Source organism: Macrobrachium nipponense, chromosome 2 (genome assembly GCF_015104395.2).
Source record: "Macrobrachium nipponense isolate FS-2020 chromosome 2, ASM1510439v2, whole genome shotgun sequence".
Classification (NCBI taxonomy): Eukaryota; Metazoa; Arthropoda; class Malacostraca; order Decapoda; family Palaemonidae; genus Macrobrachium; species Macrobrachium nipponense.
In genome coordinates, this window is record NC_087201.1 from 170,646,807 (window position 1) to 170,669,306 (window position 22,500).

Below are 22,500 nucleotides of genomic sequence, written 5' to 3' on the forward strand. Positions count from 1 at the left end.
TGAATGCATTCGTGTTCAAAAACTGTTACAGACTCAGAGATAAATGAGGAGATTTTTTTGAGGTTAGTGAAAGGGATTAATTTAATTCAGAAGTGGAAAGAGGGAGGGAATAATTAGTTATTAGTGGTACTTGTGAAAAAGAGGTCAAGATATGCAAGTAGGGTAGACGTTTTATTAGTGAGATGCCATTATTATAAGATTATTTCTCTAGTCTTGAAAGGAATTCATTCCTGACATACAATTGAGTTCGAATGGATCTAAGCTGTATTATCAAAAACGATTCATTAGGGATAAATGCCACATGCATAAACATACATAGTACACACACACACAATATGTATGTGTGTATGGATATATATATTATATAAATATATATATATATATATATATATAATATATATATATATATATATATATTATATATGTATATAATGTATGTATGTATGAGTGGATGCTGGTACACATATATATCATCTCCGAGGTAGAACGAACTGGATATTAAAGATCTTTGTAGTAATGCTATATAATATATATATATATATATATAATATATATATATATATATATATATATATATATATATATATACACAAATTATATGTCATTCGCTCCAACCTCACGATCATGCAACGCACAGCGAATTATTATCATAGCCAGTCGTTGAGCTAATCCTGGCCCAAATCATTCGCCAACAATATCAGTTACCTTCTCTCTCTCTCTCTCTCTACTACTTACCGGATAGCGGACCCAGGTCGGTAATTCACGGTGACGACTACCACTCGGCCGTAGGCGGCTAAGACGGATGCCATCGTAGAGCGAGCCCGCGCCCCCAGCCAAATCCTTCTCCGTGTAAGATACACCAATACTGGATACACCTCCGATCCTGGAATGACTGTGGGTGTGTGTGTGTGTAGGGGGGGGGTAGGGAGGAGAGGAGAGGGGGGGATGGTTTAGTCACTTGATCGTTCTGAGAGAGACAGGATCTTTGCTCGTATTGACAATGTGATTATACAGAAATGTTAAATGTACTGACTGGATTTCAATGAGAAGAGGAGAGAGAGGAGAGAGGAAGAGAGTCTTTGCTTGGTATGACAACATGATTATAACAGAGATGTCAAATGACTGACTGAATTTCCCAATACCAAGAGAGAGAGAGAGAGATAGATAGAGAGGAAGAGAAAGAGTATTGGCTCGTATTGATAATGAGATTATCATGTTATATTTACTCGAATGGATTTTGAGAGAGAGAGAGAGAGAGAGAGAGAGAGAGAGAGAGAGAGAGAGAGAGAGAGAGAGAGAGAGAATCTTTGCTCGTATTGACAACATGATTATACATTTACTGACTAGATTTCAAAGAGAGAGAGAGAGAAGAGAGAGAGAGAGAGAGAGAGAGAGAGAGAGAGAGAGAGAGGCTGCTCGTATTGATTAAGATATTTCATGTTTATACTCGAATGGATTTTGAAGAGAGAGAGAGAGAGAGAGATAGAGAGAGAGAGAGAGAGAGAGAGAGAGAGAGAGAGAGAGACAGAGTTTATCTTGGAAAATTTACAGCAAAAATGAATCTTAATTGATCTATTTCTTCATACTTTCCAACTATGTAGTTGATACAAAAAAAAAAAATATTTGGATAAATGTTTTCCTTCCTATTTTACTTTCTAGTCATAAAAATTAGTTTCGTTTAATTCTCAAAAATATCAACAGTTAACCTCAATGATTGATTAACGAGGATGATGATAAGAAAATATTGAAGAGAAAAAAAATATCAATAATTATATATCAATTTAACTTCTCAAAAGTATCAGCAGCTAATATCACTGACTGATTAATGATGAATAATATACAATAATAAGAAAATATTGAAATAGGAAAGAAAATCCCTAAATAAACGATAAAAAAACATTACAAAAAGAAAACCACCAATGACAGGGGCATACTCACCCATGACAAGGGGAAACTCACCCATGATAGTGGCAAATTCACCCATGATAAGGGCAAACTCACCCATGATAAGGGCAAACCCGGACCCATGATAAAAAGCACCACTCACCCATGATATGGGGCAAACTCACCCATGATAAGGGGTAAACTCACTCATGATAGCAGCATACTCACCCACAAGGGCATACTCACCCATGATAGGAGCATAGATGTTGACGGTCAGACAATCCTCGCTCTGATTGGCCAGCGCCGGCTGGACCTGCCTAATGAACTGCGCCCTCTCCCTGGGCATCTGCCCCTCGTCAGGGTCCGGCAGGAGTTGGGGGCACACGGGAGGCGGGGTCGTGGTATCCAGAACGCTGTCCCAGGGCGTAGGGGTGTTCGTTGGGGTGAAGCGGCCCTCCTCGATGGGCGGGCTGGCGTAGGGCACGCCCATGAACACTTCGACGTCTCCCACGAGGTGCCCGAGATGCCGGATGATGCCCTGGACCTGGCCGTACTTGGTGGTGATGATACGAGTCTTGGCGGCAGCTGTGGCTTGGGGGGGGCCGATCTGCCACGCAGTGGCCAACACCACCAGCCACGCCCACGCCCTCGGGATCATACCAACATCACGACGCCCTTGGCTTCTCCACCTCCCGCCCGCCCTCACCTTTTCCCACTCATCGGAATGCAGAGGGCGGCAGGGGGTAATCGGTGAGCTGGTGGCGAGTCTCTCTTACCCTCTGCGGGCTCGGCTGCTGCTGCCGCTACTTGCTCTCAGATGGATGGGAGGAACGTGGTCGAGAGAGGCCCTCAGAGGGGCACTGGCATCCCCCAGGTCATCTCGGGGCTTCCGGCTACATGGGATGAGCAGCATCACACCTCCCCTTCAGCGAGGGATGCCGGCCGGAAGGAAGAGGAGGAGAAGAGGAAGAAGAAGGGTTACAGCTTCGACCATTGCCAAAGATCAGACGAGAAATGGTATAAAAAAAAAGGATGGAAAATAGACTCGAGGGTGGAAGCCAGATGGAGAGAAAATCAAGGAGAGGAGAGGATAAGATAGGAAGGAGTAGAAATGTAGCTGCTGTTGGCTTCTTGCCCAATCACTCACTCACTCACTCACTCTCTTGCAAGCATGTCTTGGGCCTTGATAGTTTGGAATCTTGTCTTCCTTCCTCCGCAAAGTTGCTCTGTCTTGCAAGTTGGTTTGCCCCCTTTTTTAATTGTCTTGCTTAGATTTCTGTCGCCTCAGCCTGAAACAGAAATGTTCAGTTTAGTTCTGGGAGAGAAACAGAAATGTTCAGTTTACTTCTGGGAAACAAATGTTCAGTTTAGTTCTGGGAGAGAAACAGAAATGTTCGGTTAGTGGGAAAGAGAAATGTTCAGTTTAGTTTTAGGAAAGAACAGAAATGTTCAGTTTAGTTTGGGAGTAGAACAGATATGTTCGTTTACTTCTGGGAAACAAATGTTCAGTTAGTTTCTAGGAAAACAAATGTTCTGTTTATTTTCTGGAGAAAAAACAAAAACGAAATGTTCAGTTTACTTCTGGGAAACAAATGTTCAGTTTATTTCTGGGAGAGAAACAGAAATGTTCAGTTTACTTCTGGGAAACAAATGTTCAGTTTATTTCTGGGAGAGAAACAGAAATGTTCAGTTTAGTTCTGGGAAAGAAACAGAAATTTTTCACGTTTAGTTTTTGGGTCGGTTTTAGTTTGGAGAGAAACAAAATGTTTCAGTTTGAGTTTCTGGGGAAAGAAACAAGATATGTTCAGTTTAGTTTTGGAGAGAAACGAAATGTTCACTTTCCTTCTGGGAAACAATTGTTTCAGTTTAGTTCTGGGAAAGAAAAACAGAAATATTCAGCTTAGTTCTGAAGAAAAAAAAACAGAAATGTTCAGTTTAGTTCTGGGAGAAAAACAGAAATGTTCAGTTTAGTACTGGTAAGAAAAAGGAAATGTTAAGTTTAGTACTGGAAAAGAAACAATATGTTTTCATTAGTTTTGGAGAGAAACAGAAATGTTCAGTTTAGTTTTGGAAAAAAAAATAAACTCAAGAAACTCTTAGTTTGAGTTTGAAAAAAAAAAAAAAAAAAAAAAAAATAAAAAAAAAGAAAAAAAAAATGTTCAGTATAATTCTGAGAGAGAAATAGTTGTGAAAATAATATCTTTCTGTTAAGGATTAGTTCTTTATTTTAAAAAAAACGAACAATAAAACTGTTGTTACTGAATGATGAGAAACTACTGTCAAATACCGTGAATTTATCACGAAAGCCCGTTATCTTTCTTGTCACACATATTCATTTCTAATCAATTTCAAAAACATTTTATCGTTCTCTTATTAAATACTGTATACAGAATCCATTATTGCAACTAGAATTCATAAGCACTTCAGACCATCATATTTTAAATCCAATGTAATGACATTATCATGTTAAGATATGTTACTCTCGCTATAGTAGACTCACATCAACCATGCATTTGATGTCTAGGTCAGTCCCTTACGACACTCCTGATTGGCTGTTGATAAGCCAATCACAGGGCTAGAAACTCTCAGTCTCTCTCGAGAGTTCACATGGGTAGGATCTACATTCCATCTCACCTGAGGGATACGTCTTTGAAAAGTATCCCTCGAGAGAAGTGGAACATACATCCTTCCTATGTGAACTCTCGAGAGAGACTAAGATTTTCCAGTCCTGTGACTGGCTTATCAACAGCCATTCAGGAGCGTCGTAAGGGATTGGCCTAGACATCAAATGCAAGGTTGATGTGAATCTACTATAGTAACATTTATTCCCACTTTCGTAGATAGAACAGCCGCTTCCCGGTTTGCTAATTGGACACTAATGCTTAATATTTATAAATTTTCCTTTATATATTCGACGCAGATACTTAAATCATTAAAAATAAATATTCATAGCAATAGCTACTTGGATATTTTCCCTTATATTTTCGGAACAAATACATAAATTATAAAAATATATATATTCATAGCAAGAGCACGTCTTGAAATGGAAAAAGAAATCTACAGATATATATGGGTACAAATATTCAAAAGTTCTAAAGAGAGCTCTCTGTAGAGTTTTATTTCAAATATAAGTACCCATACAAATCTGTGGATTTATTTATCCACTTATAATATTCACTATTACATACGATCACCTTTAACGCCCATTTGTAAACTCTACTTATTAAGCATCATTGGCCAATACCACCCGATCCCTATTTCATCCTCACACGCTTTATTTATTACCCCTCAAAAATGCATTTGAATACCTTGTTTATTTTGTGCAAGTGCTCTTCAATCGATTGAATAAACACGACGTCCCCTGCCACCCTTTTTCCCCAGTTCCCTTCTGACCAGCAGCACGAAGTTAATTCAAGTTAATGAATAGTTAACAAGAACGTTTTCTTCCCGTGCAGTCGAGATTAGCCATTTTTCCCTCATCTCTTCCTTTCGTCTTCAGGGATCCATCTTCCGTTTTGTAATTCCTCTCCCCTCTGCTAATTACAGGAGTAGAGAGAGAGAGAGAGAGAGAGAGAATGTTTAAATATCTCTCTAAAGCCACATTCATTTTACTCGCATATTCTTCTTGAGGTGGTCGTCTTAAGGTATACATTATTCATACTGCGCGTCAATGCATTTTCATAAAATCTTAAAATATCAGATTTTCTTATATTAGACCCTTATCACTTATGGTAGTGATTAGAGAAGCAATGAGGATGCAGAGGAATTCCTGGAAATGTTGGAATGATGTTGGAAGATTGTGAGACAAAGAAACATTTTCATTAAAAGGATATATTATAACTCGTGTTGGTTGTAAGGACGTAATTATTTGGCACGAAACGATCAAATAAGTTCTCTATTGTTTTCTGTAGGGAAATTCTACATAAAAAAAATATATGTATAGGAAACAGAAGACCAATATTCTTGAATACACATATTTTCCCCTACTTCCTTCAATATTTCCATACATACATACATACATACATATATACATACATACATACACGAATATAATATTTTTAAATGTAAGAACAGTACTAATCCCAAGAGATGCATACATAATGCACAATAGTCATTCAATAAATAAATAAAAAAATATATACTGATATTCCACAGTTATCTCTCTCTCTCTCTCTCTCTCTCTGGATCTGTGTCCCTCTCTCTCTCTCTCTCAAGGTAAAGGAGAGAGAGAGAGAGAGAGAGAGAGAGAGAGAGAGAGAGAGAGAGAGAGAGAGAGAGAGAGACTCGTAAAATGTCTAGAACGCTTCGAGACACAAAATATTACGTTCTCTAAGTAGTAACCAAACAATGCCTGAAAATGAAAATTAAAATTTACGATACTCCCATATTACGAAACGGACAACGTCTCCGAAAATAAATAGAAACATTAATTTTAAAAGAAGCAGGAGAAAAGAAAAAAAAAATAAATATGAGCGAAGAAAAACGGACGGAAAGCACGGGCGAAAACCCAGAATAATGAAAGTCTCGCCGAAAAGAAAGGAGAAAATATTCCTTTCACGAACCGAGCGAGACGATCTACGCACAGACAACAGCAACGGCGCTGAAAAGGTGCTGTATATATATATGGTCTCTAAAATTCAGGCCTTCATTTTTTTTTCTTCTTCCTCAGTGCTTTTGCAGGAGATGTGGTATCTAACGTTATGCGTCTGTCAAATATATCTCGTCTTTAATGAATATTTTTCCCAGGGGGATCTTTTGTTCTCCACCGAAGTACGTCCTCTTTAGCCTAAGAGCTTCGAGTTTTCGGCAGATCTTTATGAGCTGCGCTGTCACCTTTGTTTCGCCATTGTCTGTATTGTATTTACACTTTATTATTATTATTATTATTATTATTATTATTATTATTATTATTATTATTATTATTATTATTTGCAAGATGAACCCTATTCATACGGAACAAGCCATTGACTTGGAATACAAGAAATAATAAAAAAAAAGTCATATGGAACAACCTATTGACTAGGAATTCAAGAAATAATTGTTAGCTGGAAAATATGCACTATTATTATTATTATTATTTTTCTTTTTTTTTTTTTTGGTTTATCAGTCCTCCAATTCGACTGGGTGGTATTTATACAGTGTGGGGTTCCGGGTTGCATCCTGCCTCCTTAGGAGTACATCACACTTCTTACTATGTGCGCCGTTTCTAGGATCACAATCTTCTGCATGAGTCCTGGAGCTACTTCAGCCTCTAGTTTTTCTAGGTTCCTTTTCAGGGATCTTGGGATCGTGTCTAGTGTTCCTATGATTATGGGAACAATTTTCACTGGCATATCCCATATCCTTCTTATTTTTCTATTTTCAGGTCTTGATACTTATCTATTTATTCCTTTCTTTCTCTTCAACTCTGGTGTCCCATGGTATTGCGACATCAATGAGAGATACTTTCTTCTTGATTTTGTCAATCAACGTCACGCCTGGTCTATTTGCACGTATCACCCTATCTGTTCTGATACCATGGTCCCAGAGGATCTTTGCCTGAGCGTATTATTATTATTACTATTATTATTATTTTTTTTTTTTTTTTTGCTCTATCACAGTCCTCCAATTCGACTGGGTGGTATTTATAGTGTGGGGTTCTGGGTTGCATCCTGCCTCCTTAGGAGTCCATCACTTTTCTTACTATGTGTGCCGTTTCTAGGATCACACTCTTCTGCATGAGGCCCGGAGCTACTTCAGCCTCTAGTTTTTCTAGATTCCTTTTCAGGGATCTTGGGATCGTGCCTAGTGCTCCTATGATTATGGGTACGATTTCCACTGGCATATCCCATATCCTTCTTATTTCTATTTTCAGATCTTGATACTTATCCATTTTTTCCCTCTATTATATTATTATTATTATTATTATATTATTATATTATTATTATTATTATTATTATTATTATTATTATTATTATTATTATTATTATTATTCAGAAGATGAAACCTATTCATATGGAAGAAGCACACCAAAGGGGCCCATCGACTTGAAATTCAAGCTTCCAAAGAATATTATGGTGTTCGCTGGAAAGAAATTACTGAAGGTAATGGGAAATACAGATACTGGAGATCAGTTATTAGAGAAGAGAAAATATTAAAGAAATAGATAAAATGTAATAAGAATTGCTCAACGGTAAGAATGCATTTCATCTTCGCTTGAATTTGGAGGTTCTAATCACACAACATCCTTTGGGAGTCTGTTCCACAGTATTGATAAAATTGCATCAATTTTACTGTGTATTATATTTTTTACAGTAATGATAGATTTGAATATTTTTTTATTTGTATTTTTGTTTGAAAATATCGCCCAGTAAATGTTTCATGGATAAATCCTTTTTTTTATTTGTTTATATCTGATCAAACGACTTGTAACTGACACATTCATTTTTTTATATCCATTCATGAATGGCGAATGTATGCAATAAGAGTCGAAATAAATTATCCTGATAATTATGTAATGTTAATCCCGATTGCTTCCATACGTGTTTTGCATAATTATTATTGATGTCTGATCATACCACTCCTAATTAGCACATTCCTTTCCAGTACTGATTTACAAATGGTAAATTTATGTCTAAATACACTATATGTAACAATCGCACTTCTTTTCAATATCGGTTCATAGAAATGAGATTATAGAATTTAGGCCGGGGGCCATTGACTGGGAACTATGAGGGCATTCAGCGCTGAAAGGTTAATTGACAGAAAAATGTTTGAATGGCGTAACAGGAGGAAAACTTCAAAGCAGTTGCACCATGACAAAATTGTTAGTAGAGGGTGGAAAGAATGATGGAAGAAAAAGAATATGAACGGAGGTACAGTAAACGGAATGAAAGGGGTTTAACTAGGGGATGAAGGGACGCTGCAAAGAACCTTAAGTAATGCCTACAGTGCACTAAGTGAGGTTACAAGGAGTGACAAGGATTGGGATATCTCAAAGACTTGATAGTCCATCCGAGGAGGCATCGTGTCCTCACTTATTTGTAGGAGCAGGTTCTACTATGCATTCACAGCGTTATCCTAATGATTTTGTCTAGCTTTCCTTTAAACTCTTCCACACTGTTGCTGTTTACAACTTCTGGTGGCAGTTTATTCCACGTGTCACATATCTTGTATGTAAAGAAGTTCCCACAATGAGATGTGTTGTATCTCTTCAATTCTAATTTCCATCCATTATTTTTAGTGTGGTTTTCGTTTAACGTGAATAGGTTACTGTCTACTTTTGTTATGCCTTCGAGTATTTTAAACTGATGGAGCTACTCGGACGCATTTAAAACTGTTAGAACTTCACGGTACCAAAACCCCCCGATTCTACAGAGTAATGACTCTCGTAAATTGAGTCCAGAGACGAGAGATCTCGAGCGAAACCCCTCTCTCTCTCTCTCTCTCTCTCTCTCTCTCTCTCTCTCTCTCTCTCTCTCTCTCTCTCTTACGAGATGCTAATTTCTGGTAGGGCACAGAATCGTCGGAAAATCGTCCTCAGATTTCGTACAAGATCCATTACCTAATTAGATCCGCTGAGAAAATCTCTTAGTTTTTTGTTTTTCCCCAAAAGCGTCCCGCATTTTCAGCCCGGAACTAACGACCCTACCCCCCTGATGCCCCCAACCCCACCCCCCACCAACCCTCCCTCTTTGCATTTCATGCACGAAAGCATTTGGGACTTGGAAGTTCCACTTATCTGCATGGCACTGGGTCCTAAAGCAGTCCAGCGCTTTGTGTGGCTTGGTGTTAGAAAGTGATTAAGTATTGCTTCTCACAAAAGGGCCCTTAAACGCGGCTGGGAATTTTTTTCTCCAAAATAAAGATATTACTTGTCCTTTGTAGAAATGAACTTGTCTATTAAAATGTTCAGAATGCTGTGAATGAATAAATACTCTTATAGAAATGCACATTATTAGTACATACGTTGCTAATGGGATTAATGTTATCTATTTCATTCTGTGTGCAAGAAAATTTATCATATTTTGTCAGGCATCGCAAGGAAATGTTATAAAACAAAGGCAGATTTTGCAAAATGCAGTTCACGTTTCATCTAAATATTTTAAAATCAATTGAGTATTAATTTCTCATATCTTAAGCATTTACGACTAGAAAATATTTCAATTCCTACTTCGAGGTTGGACTTTTAAATTTTGCTGTTTCTGTTAACCCTAAAGATCTTTAATTCAACCTCGTTTCTCCATAATATGCAGCTGCTAGTACCACAGAGACCTCTTCCGTGGAGAATAAAAAATAGAGTTCGGATTATATGCCAGCTGCATTTCACTTACAAACACAACGGCCAGTCAAAACAATTCTCTTAGTATTTTAATTATTCATTTGCACTTATATCTATTCATTTATTAATTTGTTAATTTATTTCCTCTTTTGTAAAAATTCATCTTTTCTTCACTTATTTCCCACTACCTCCTGTTACTTCTTTCAAATGAACGCCATGTTGTTTGGAAGCTTGAATTTCAAATCAATAGCCCCTGTTGGTTTTTTTTTTATATGAATAGGGTTCCTTTCTTAATAATAATAATAATAATAATAATAATAATAATAATAATAATAATAATAATAATAATAATAATAATAATAATAATAATAGAAAGAGAAGAACTGGAAAGGGAAAATGTCACACGACAACGAATTACACGAAGACGATACGGGGGGGTGGGGGAGACGATGCCACAGAAGACACAGGACGAAGTAACAGAGAGGACGGAATGGGTAGAAAGATTAGACATGGATGGAGCCAGATACAGAGAGAGCAAAAGATCCCCTCCATGAAAGCCTACAACACCAAGAAATTAAGGGAGAAAACAAGTGAGGTCATGAAATAATGGGCATAATACACACCACCAGTATCACAGAAACAAATAACTTGGTATATGCAGGAGCAAGATTAGTAGCAGAACTGATGGGGACACGAAACACCAAACGCCACCACACAACCAACCCAACAGAAACCAAAACAGCAAACCTCCTTGGAAAAAGGCGCCTGGAAAAGCAAATCATGGTGATGAGATCTGACTTGAGTAAACTGAAAGAGATGGCAGAAAAAGGCTAAGAAGCAAGAGAACAAGGGAGGAACTCAACGAGAAAATACAAAGTACAAGAGAGGGGACTAAACAACACAATAGAAGATGTAAAACAGAGGCTTAAGGCCAAAGCACATAAGATCCAACGGTACATGAACAGGAATAAGGGATACCAACAGAACAAACTATTCGGACCAACCAGTAAACGACTATACAGCCAACTAAGAGGGGAAGACAACAACCCAGAAATTCCTGAAGCCGAACCAAGTAAGAGACTCTGGGAAAACATATGGAGCATCCCGGTATCACACAACAAACATGCAACATGGCTCCAGGAAGTCAAGGAAGAAGAAACAGGGAGAATAAAACAAAGATTCACAGACTCACGACAGACACAGTCAGGCACCAACTAAAGAAAATGCCAAACTGGAAAAGCCCCAGTCCCGATGAAGTCCCATGGATACTGGCTCAAAAACTTCAAGGCCCTACACCCACGAATAGCAGAACAGCTCCAGCATTGTATCTCAAATCACCAAGCACCCAAATGGATGACCACAGGAAGAACATCCTTAGTACAAAAAGACAAGAGTAAGGGAAATATAGCCAGTAACTACAGGCCTATCACCTGCCTACCAATAATGTGGAAGTTACTAACAGGTATCATCAGTGAAAGGCTATACAACTACCTAGAGAGACAAACACCATCCCCAACCAACAGAAAGGCTGCAGAAGGAAGTGTAGGGGCACAAAGGACCAGCTCTGATAGACAAAATGGTAATGAAAAAACAGTAGGAGAAGGAAAACCAACCTAAGCAGGCATGGATAGACTATAAGAAAGCCTTCGACATGAATACCACACACATGGCTAATAGAATGCCTGAAAATATATGGGGCAGAGGAAAACACCCCATCAGCTTCCTCAAAAATACAATGCGCAACTGGAATACAATACTTACAAGCTCTGGAATAAGACTAGCAGAGGTTAATATCAAGAGAGGGATCTTCCAGGGCGACTCACTGTCCCCACTACTCTTCGTAGTACCATGATTCCCATGACAAAAGTACTACAGAAGATGGATGCCGGGTACCAACTCAAGAAAAGAGGCAACAGAATCACCATCTGATGTTCATGGACGACATCAAGCTGTATGGTAAGAGCATCAAGGGACATAGATACCCTAATCCAGACTGTAAGGATTGTATCTGGGGACATCAGGATGGAGTTTGGAATAGAAAATGCGCCTTAGTCAACATACAAAAAGGCAAAGTAACGAGAACTGAAGGGATAAAGCTACCAGATAGGAGCAACATCAAACACATAGATGAGACAGGATACAAATACCTGGGAATAATGGAAGGAGGGGATATAAAACACCAAGAGAAGAAGGACTCTATCAGGAAAGAATACATGCAGAGACTCAAGGCGATACTCAAGTCAAAACTCAACGCGGAAATATGATAAAAGCCATAAACACATGGGCAGTGCCAGTAATCAGATACAGCGCAGGAATAGTGGAAAGGACGAAGGCAGAACTCCGCAGCATAGATCAGAAACCAGGAAACATATGACAATACGCAAAGCACTACACCCAAGAGCAAATACGGACAGACTATACATAACACGAAAGGAAGGAGGGAGAGGACTACTAAGTATAGAGGACTGCGTCAACATTGAGAACAGAGCACTGGGGGCAATATCCTAAAGCCAGTGAAGACGAGTGGCTAAAGAGTACATGGGAAAGAAGGACTAATAAAAGTAGACGAAGACCCAGAAATATACAGAGACAGGAGAATGACAGACAGAACAGAGGACTGGCACAACAAACCAATGCACGGACAATACATGAAACAGACTAAAGAACTAGCCAGCGATGACCACATAGCAATGGCTACAGAGGGGAGAGCTAAAGAAGGAAACTGAAGGAATGATAACAGCGGCACAAGATCAGGCCCTAAGAACCAGATATGTTCAAAGAACGATAGATGGAAATAACATCTCTCCCATATATAGGAAGTGCAATACGAAAAATGAAACCATAAACCAAATAGCAAAGCGAATGCCCGGCACTTGCACAGAAACCAGTACAAAAAGAGCATGATTCAGTGGCAAAAGCCCTCCACTGAGCCTGTGGCAAGAAACATCAGCTACCTTGCAGTAATAAGTGGTACGAGCACCAACCTGAGGGGGTGATAGAAAAACGATCACGCAAAGATCCTCTGGGACTATGGTATCAGAACGGATAGGGTGATACGTGCAAAACAGACCAGACGTGACGTTTGATTGACAAAGTCAAGAAGAAAGTATCACTCATTGATGTCGCAATACCATGGGACACCAGAGTTTGAAGAGAAAGAGAGGGGAACACCTGGACAAGTATTAAGGTCTGAAAATAGAATAAGAAGGATATGGGATATGCCAGTGGAAATCGTACCCATAATCATAGGAGCACTAGGCACGATCCCAAGATCCTGAAAAGGAATCTAGAAAAACTAGAGGCTGAAGTAGCTCCAGACTCATGCAGAAGAGTGTGATCCTAGAAACGGCACACATAGTAAGAAAAGTGATGGGACTCCTAAGGAGGCAGGATGCAACCCGGAACCCCACACTATAAATAACTACCCAGTCAAATTGGAGGACTGTGATAGAGCAAAAAAAAAAAAAAAAAAACAATAATAATAATAATAATAATAATAATAATAATAATAATAATAATAATAATAATAATAATATAATAATAATAATAATGCATACTTTCCATATAACTATTATTCTTGAATTTTCAAGTTAATGATCACTGTGAGTTTGTTCCAAATGAATAGGGTTTATCTGCTAATAATAATAATAATAATAATAATAATAATAATAATAATAATAAAATAATCTAATAATAATAATAATAATAATAATAATAATAATAATGCATACATACATGCATACGTGCTTTCTAAACAACAGTTATTTCTCATTACTAAAGAAAGGTAAAGATAAAAAATACGAACATACAGCAAAATTTTTTTGCACTAACGACTAAACCAATGATGTATTTTACGTCGAAAAATTTATGAGAATAATGTTTCATTATCACGATATCGTCGGCCCCTTACCTGTTAACTTAAAAGCCCTGGCCCCTTTATTTGCAGGTAAGTTTGTGTTCCCTGTTCATTGAAGTCCATCTTGTTCCAACACCTCTTTTTCGAATCATAGTCAGATTCCACTGTATCTTTCTTTATTAGTAGTCACAGAGCAACTGAACTAAAGACAGTTTTGGTAAGCTGTTGAACTCTTTTCTAGCTAATGAACGGAACCAATAGGGACCATGATGTTTTATCAGGTCTTTCCCAAAATATAGTCACCTATTGCTCCTTCTCCCAGTTTCCCTTACAAACAAAGCGACTGAGCTTAACACACTCTCACTAATAAGTCGGGTTGTTTTCTAAATACGAGGACACTAATGAGGACAATGGTGTTTTAAAAAGTCTTTCCCAAAATATAGTCAGCGATTCTCCCTTCTCCATCTTTTTTATTCGAACGGGGCAGCTGAACACAACATACTTTTACTGATAAATCGAGTTCCTCTCTAACTACGTGAAAGAAACACTGAGGACAATGCTGTTTTAACAAGTATTTCCCAAAATATAGTCAACTATTGCACCTTCTCCCACTTTCCCTCCCAAACAGAGCAGTTGTTTCACTGATAAATCGAGTTCTTTTCTAACTTTCTGAAGGAAACCACTAACGACTATGCTATTCTCACAAGCCTTTCCCAACATATAGTCACATCTTCCACCTTCTCCAACTTTTGCATGCCCATAAAACAACCGGACAAGTACATTTTCACTGACAAATCGAGCTCCTCTCTAACTACCTGGGGGAACCACCACAAGTCTCTTGTATCGTTCCTTCGCCCATACTGACCTTTACCATTTGCTCCGTTCGACGTCGCATCTCTCACGCTTCAGGAGCGCTTACCCTTCATGTAGTGGCAGTAAAATTCTATTCTATAGCGTCTTCCTTTCTTCCTTTATTGGCAGTATACGTCTAGACTTTATTTCTATGGAGTCTACTAGCCTCCGACACCTTTCCCTGAGAGCCTGGTGAAAGTTTTATTCTGTCGGTTATTTAGGGACTCAGTTCTTTCAATATTATGTCATCATGGCTGTCAAACTCCTCAATTCCAGAGGCCCTTTATTCCTCAAACCACTGGAATGTGGAGCAGCCTCCCAGAAGATGTGCAATTGGAACATCAAACATTATTACCCTAATACTAATCTCCTTGCATTTTATTTTCATTTTCATCTATTTATCAATTTATTTATTCCTTTATAAAAAGCGAGATCTCTTCTTTCTGTATTTCCTTTTACCTCCTCTAACTCCCTCCTTATAATCACCATATTCTCTGGAAGCTTGAATTCCAAGTCAGTGGCCCCTTTGGTGGGTTTGTTCCATTTGAATAGGTTTCATCCTCTGAATAATAATAATAATAATAATAATAATAATAATAATAATAATAATAATAATTTCCATATATCTCACTAAATTAATGCCTTGTGTACTTCAACCTGTGCTAATAACATTCAGTATTCAAGTATAGAGACAATAAAATATGAGTGGATCTTTTTCGTTTCTCCGCCTCGATTGGGGGCAAGGTACGTAGGAGATCGGGAGGGTAGGGGAGACATGACACATCCACCCTCCCCCTGCAAACCTGTTTGTCCATCCAAGGTGGTTGGGGACGGGGTAGGGGATAAATGATAGGTACTGAGGAAGGGTGGGCGGGGTCGATGGAGGTCTCAGGTCGAGTAATGGGGCTGGGAGTTGCAGTCCCTCTTCCAACACAATGCCAGACTCCATTACTAGATGGTAGGGGGGTTAGGGGGCTGGCACCCCCCAACCCACCCATTCTATATCCTTAGCTACTTCCCCCTGCCACTAATCCACGCACCATCGGGTCACCCTTAAATACTTACTTGGGGGGAATGAATGAAAAGATAATCTCCTTGAGCAGACTGGCGATTTTCCCCCAGGTGTATTCTCTCTCTCTCTCTCTCTCTCTCCTCTCTTGGAGGAGGAGGAGGACATTCTTTATTTGCTTAAAATTTAGTAATGCTTTTCCTTTAATCACTTTTAATTCCATACATACATACATATATACATACGTACATAGTGTGTGTGGAGTGGAGTGAGAGTGGAATGGGATGATAAGGGAGTGGGGAAAGGTGGAAGGGGGGGGGTGGCTAATGGGAGGATGGGGTGGGAAAAGGGAGTTGGAAGTGGGGGTGGGAGTGGAGTGGGAATGGGGGGGAGTTGGAAATGGGGATGGGAAGGAGGATTGGGAAGTGGGAGTTGGGAAGTTGAAGTGGGAAGTGGGAGTGGAGTGGGCGTTGGAAGTGGAAAGTGGGGATGAGGGGGGGTGGGGAGTTGGGGGGAAGTGGGAAGTGGGTAGTGAGAGGTGGAAAGTGGAGTAAGGAGTTTGGAGTTGGAGTGGGAGTTGGAAATGGGAGTTGGGAGTTGGGAAGTTGGAAGGGGGGGTGAGCAAGGAGTGGAAGTGGAGTGGGGGTTGAAGTGGTGTGGAGTGGTAGTTGAAGTGGAGTTGAAGTGGAGTGGGGGTGAGCAAGGAGTGGGAGTGGGAGTTGAAGTGGAGTTGAAGTGCAGTGGGTGTGAACGAGGGAGTGTCATGGGAGTTGACGTGGAGTGGGAGTTGAAGTGGAGTTGGAGTTGAAGTGGAGTGGGGTGACCAAGGAGAGGGAGTTGAGTGGGACTTGAAGTGGAGTTGAGGTGGAGTGGGAGTTGAAGTGGAGTGAGAATTGAAGTGGATTTCAAGTGGAGCGGGAGTTGAAGTGGAGTGGGAGTGAGAGAGGAGTGAGAGATAAGTGGAAGTTGAAGTGGAGGGGGGGGGGGTGGGTTGGGAGTTTGGAGTGAGGTGGGAATTGAAGTGGAGTTGGAACGGAGTGAGATTGTAGTGGAGTGGGAACTGAAAAGGAGTTGGAGTGGAGTGGAAGTTGAAGTGGAGTGGGGGTGAGCGAGGAGTGGAAGTGGTGTGGGAATTAAGATGGAGTTGGAGTGGAGTCGGAGTTGAAGTGGAGTGAGGGTGAACGAGGAGTAGGAGTGGTGTGGGAATTGAAGTGGAATGGGAGTTGAGTTGGAGTGGGGGTGAGGGAGGAGTTGGAGTGGGGGGAGGCGTTGAGTGGAAGTTGGAGTTGCTCCTTCTTCGTGCATCTCTCTTTTAAATGTTTTTCAAAAATATTATCACCTTATCCCTACTCCCTTTCTCTCCTCTCTCATCCTACCCTTTCCCCATCTTATCTCCTCCCTATCTTCCTACTTTCACCCACCTTACCTTTCTCTTTCTATCTCTCCTGACCACTTTCTTTTTCAATACTTCCATTTCTGTAACCTAAATCTATACCAATGGAAAGATAGAATAAGTAAGGAAACAATTCCTCACCAAAACCTCTCAATCCTATCTTTACAGAGAGAGAGAGAGAGAGAGAGAGAGAGAGAGAGAGAGAGAGAGAGAGAGTGAGAGAGAAATCATTTGGGAATTTATAAGGACCATTTAAAGAAAGCACCGCACCAGGTCATCGGTGATCTCTGGATATTGGAGAGAATAGGAAGAGGCGACTCACTAGGCAGTTGTTTTACGAACCTCTTGTTCCTGACGAGCAATCGAGGGGGGAATTTGTTCCCCCGTCTGCCGGATCCAGAAAGCGCCCCCTCGTGAAATCTTACATTCTTCCACCTCTTGTCTGAGAGAGAGAGAGAGAGAGAGAGAGAGAGAGAGAGAGAGAGAGAGAGAGAGAGAGAGATCAGATTGTTCAAAAAACTTTTTCTCGGGATTTAACCAATTAATACAGATCTAACTGTAGTAAATGCATATATATAATATATATATATATATATATATATATATATATAGATATCTATATATATATCGAATGATATATATATATAATATATATATATATATATATATATATATTATTATATATATATAGATATATGTATATATGCACTATATACACACTATGGATATATGCACAATAAATAAAATCAAGATTCACACAATAAGTCAAGAATAGACATCTGATTTTTCTTCTATATAAATACTAACAAAACTACTTTCCAAACATACATAGCTTTTCCCTTCATCGTGATAACAAATGCCTTCATATTATTCAAGTTTCCTCGTAGTTCAATTAACAAAGCAGATTAGAATAACAAATAATTTTGGGGGGGTTCAGAAGTAACATGAGACATCCCAAAATGAAATAAATTCATTCTGCGTATTACAACGTTATGCTTGATACTTACGCTCCCAATAATGTTGAATGGAGATCAAAATTTAATCCTCTTGTTCTGACATTAAAATGAAAAAGAATAGAGCATTTAGTTAACTGCATTATAAAAGATTATTGGCAGCTGATTTCATTTCAATTGTGGTAATCAATTCATGGTGGCAGCCATGGAATAAAGGAACTCTGTACCCACGTAATGGGATTTGCTGTAATTTTTGTTTTTAAATCTATATATATATATATAATCTATCTATATATATATATATATATATATATATATATATATATATTATATTAGTCGAAAAGCATCACTCCTATGAAACGTAGAGAGAAGTACTCAGCTAAATATCAATTTCATCAAATTACGTGAATCCCATTAGCTGGGTACAGCCATCTCGTATTTCATTTGGACCATAATTTGATTGCCACTATGAACTGGAATCAGGCATCAATAACCTTTTGTAACGCAATTAGTCAAATGCTCTTTAGATTTTGGGAGTTTTTTTTTTTTTTTTTTTTTTTTTTTTTTTTGTCAGAACAAAAGCAACAGTTATTGATATCCATTAGGCATTATTGAAAGTATGTATGTGTATATATATATAATATATATATATATATCTATATATATATATATATATATATATATATGTGTGTGTGTGTGTGTGTGTGTGTGTACATACATACATACATATTCCCTTCCCTGCAAGCATACGAACCTACTACATTTGATAAATCGCATCCAACCAGGATAAGACCAGTGAGCCAGACAGCTGACACCAACTTTCCCAGTATGCACGACACCACAGTTCTGCAAACAAGATTTAAAAGTATGACGTCGGTTCAAGAAGAAGAAGAAGAAGAAGAAGAATCAGTTACGTAAGGCCAGCTTTATCTCCTTCGACGCTTTCTTCTGCATCTCTTGTCGCCGGAGTCTGGCAGCGGAAGTAATTGGGTCCCCAGGCGAGGGTGCTTTTGTCCTGTGCTTTCTTGTTATTTTCTTATTTTCTCTCTATCTCTCTCTCTTTCTCCCGTCGTGAATTTGTTGCGAGTGCTTCAGGCTTAGGGCAGCAAATGTTTTCTTTCGTGTCTCGCAGGTTTTTTCCAGTACAAATTTTATTTTTAATTTTCTGTAAAAGGAAACTATCGCGCCGGATTTGTCTGTCCGTCCGCCCTCAGATCTCAAAAGGTACTAAACTGCAGCCCTCTAGCCTCAGTAGTTTTTATTCTAATTAAAGTTTAGCCATAATCGCAACACAAGCCACCATCGGACCGTGGCAGAGTGGGTTCAAGGTTTCTGATGAGCATTAAATGAAAATAAATGTTATCTGCTGTGTTTTATTACAAAACGTATGGTACAATTCCCTCCGTTGAAGATTAATATTAAAAAAATCGAAGGTTTTTGGCATATCATTAATGTCTTTATTTTGTTAAGGGGAAAGAGAATTAAACATTTATTTACCTGATTAAGTAGTCGGTCTTATAAAGAGTAATGAGATATATTAAAAAATCGAAGGTTTTTGGCATATCATTAATGTCTTTATTTTGTTAAGGGGAAAGAGAATTAAACACTTATTTACCTGATTAAGTAGTCGGTCTTATAAAGAGTAATGAGATATAATCTTGTGATTTTAAATGTTACTGACACCTATTTTCAATTTGATTTTTTTTTAAATCTACTTTCCATTAAGTACAAAAATGTATTCTGTTTTGGTCTGTTACAGAAATTAGGGTACAATTTTTTGACTGAAGATTCATAATACATTTTTACCACAGAAAACAAATTCAATACTCGATTAGGGAGTTGTGAATAAGTGGCTTTATCTTATGACTTATTTAGAGCCGATGGAATGAGTTTTAATATTCGGAATTTTTAAATAAATTAGTTACATCATAAGGCGTCTTCGCGAAATAATTTATTTATTTATTTCAGGCTGACGAATGTTAAAACGCACTCAGTGCGTGTGTTATAAATTATTCATAGGATAGACTGCCCCCGAAGAAATACCTTTTTTAAACATTTAAAACAATGAAATAATGCAAAACTCCTAAGACAATATTTGACTACATTCTATTCAATTTTAGAAGCTTATAATAGGCATCGATCTTACTGATATTTTTTTAATGAGATGTAAATAGTTTCTGAGGCTATTCTGACAGTACTACATTTTAATGATTGTCTAGAAAAATGGTTCTTCTGTCTTCGAAGGTTGGTGAGTCCTGGGATACAACTACACAACTCTCTCATCAATTATTCAACTTGTTTGTCGTGGTATAAATTTTGTATTCATTCTCATACGAGGGAATTGTACCCCCATTTCTGTACTAAAGCCACAACAATAAACAGCTTTATTAAGAATTCATCGGAAAACATTAAGACACTCGGAATAAACAGATTCCGAAAAAAGTAAAAAAAAAAAAAAAAAAAAGATATTAGGAACACCTACAATCACTTACGCTAAATGAATGTTTGGTTCTTATTCTCTAAAAAAATTAAAATATAAAAAATTTTGATATTGGAATTTTTGCTAATTGCACATGACGATTCACGTATACTGATAGAATTCAATATTCTTAAGTTCATAAACTAAAATCACTTAATCAGATAAATTAATGTTTAGTTCTTATCCTGCAGAAAAAAACAGAAATAAAATAATTATTTTTTTTACAAAAAATGCCTTTTTAGATTGGAATTTTTACAAATTACTCGTGGCGATTCACGTATACTGAGAGAATGCATATTTTTAAGTCTAAACTGTAGAATTTGAGATTTAAATAAAATATCTTAATGTGATAATAAACGAGACGTGATCCGAACTCCAGCTTATTCGGGACGCGTGCTAAAATCTACGGTCAAATAAAGCGTCGTTTCACCAACGAAAATTAAAGTAAATATGCTATATCTTATAAGAAATTATTTTTCTGTACTGTTTAACATGCACGTCATTTATTTCTTGCATTTTCCTTTGAATAAATAAATCATAAATATCTTATTATAAAATTCCTGTATCTTTAACTTGACAGAAAACACGTTTTTCAGACTTTTAGTTTTCCCCATAGACCTTTCTTAATCCCCAACAAGAACAACAACAACAATGTAGTTTGTAGGCTTACTCCCCGAGTAAGCGAAAAGGCTTAAAGAGAGGAGACTTAGAGCTATCTGAAATTCCTTAATTTCTGGAAAATAATTAACTTAGGTCAAATTGAATTTGGAACGGCAGAGTAGCACCAAGAAATATACCCTTTGAGTAATCAGTCGTACTTTGCGTCAAAGAACCCCCACCACCCGTCTCTCTCTCTCTCTCTCTCTCTCTCTCTCTCTCTCTCTCTCTCTCTCTCTCTCTCTCTCTCGTGCAATTGGGACTTAAGAGGTTCAATACATTTCAATACATTTTCATCTGGTTATTTGGTTACTAACTTTTTCCATAATAGGGGTCTCCTTTTATTTCTGTGTTTCACCTTACCTCCACTTACACATACCTATACATTGAGTGAAATCCTCTTATATTCGAATATATGTGTGTGGATGTATCAAAAAAGTTAACAAGGCTTCATAAATTAACCGATCCTGGACAACTCCTTTCAGACCTTCATAAATTTCGCAAAACTTCGAAAAGGACGAAACTTATCAAAAGAACGACCTGAGAAAAGCGTCAAAAACTCTCTCTCTCTCTCTCTTTTTTTCTCTCTCTCTCCGGAGAGCCACGTATGGGACCATCAGTTTTAAACTTTGGGTGGCAAAGTTTTGAGTTACAAGGTTTGTTGATGCAGTTGCCGCAAGGTGGGGTAGAGGGGGCGGGAGGGGAGGAGGGTTAATAAACTTCTCCTTCTGCGAGGTGATCTCGCAAATCCAAAATGTTTTTTTTGGGGAGAAATGTTGTTGCAAATTTTGGGACTTGGCGACTGAGCTCGGTGCGTAACAAGTGAAGGGAGGTGTACGCTTGGCTAAAGTATATTTATCTAATCTTATTTTGTTAATTTATTAATCTATTTTATCTTTTGTCATAAGTGGGATCTCTCCTTTCTGCATTTCCCTTTACCTCCTCTTACTTCTTCCTAATGAACATCATATTCTTTGGAAGCTGGAATTTCAAGTCAGTGGCCCCTTTTGGTGGGCTTGTTCCACATGAATAGGTTTCATAATAATATAATAATAATAATAATAAATAATAATAATAATAATAATAATAATAATAATAATAATAATAATAATAATAATAATAATAATAATTCATGTGAAATAACATTTTATGATAGA

At 38.0% G+C, this 22,500-nt stretch overlaps 1 protein-coding gene and 1 pseudogene across 1 annotated transcript; both read right to left on the bottom strand.

The window, feature by feature from the left end:
• The window catches only part of LOC135221375 (neuroligin-1-like), a 156,844-nt pseudogene that overhangs the window by 6,358 nt on the left and 127,986 nt on the right, over window positions 1-22,500 (bottom strand).
• Window positions 13,254-17,335, bottom strand: LOC135221376 (uncharacterized). Its single transcript, XM_064259175.1, has 3 exons — window positions 17,288-17,335; window positions 16,111-17,170; window positions 13,254-13,333 (listed from the first exon to the last, which is right to left on the bottom strand). Exons 1-3 carry the CDS (start codon window positions 17,333-17,335, stop codon window positions 13,254-13,256), a joined length of 1,188 nt encoding a protein of 395 aa, XP_064115245.1.

Coding starts and splice junctions, on each gene's coding strand:
- LOC135221376 (XM_064259175.1), bottom strand. CDS start 17,335: ATGGAAGTATTGAAAAAGAAAGTGGTCAGGAGAGATAGAAAGAGAAAG. Junction 17,171..17,287: donor GGAGAGATAGAAAGAGAAAG/GTAAGGTGGGTG, acceptor AACATTTAAAAG/AGAGATGCACGAAGAAGGAG. Junction 13,334..16,110: donor CTCCACTCCACACACACTAT/GTACGTATGTAT, acceptor TTCTATTTTCAG/ACCTTAATACTTGTCCAGGT.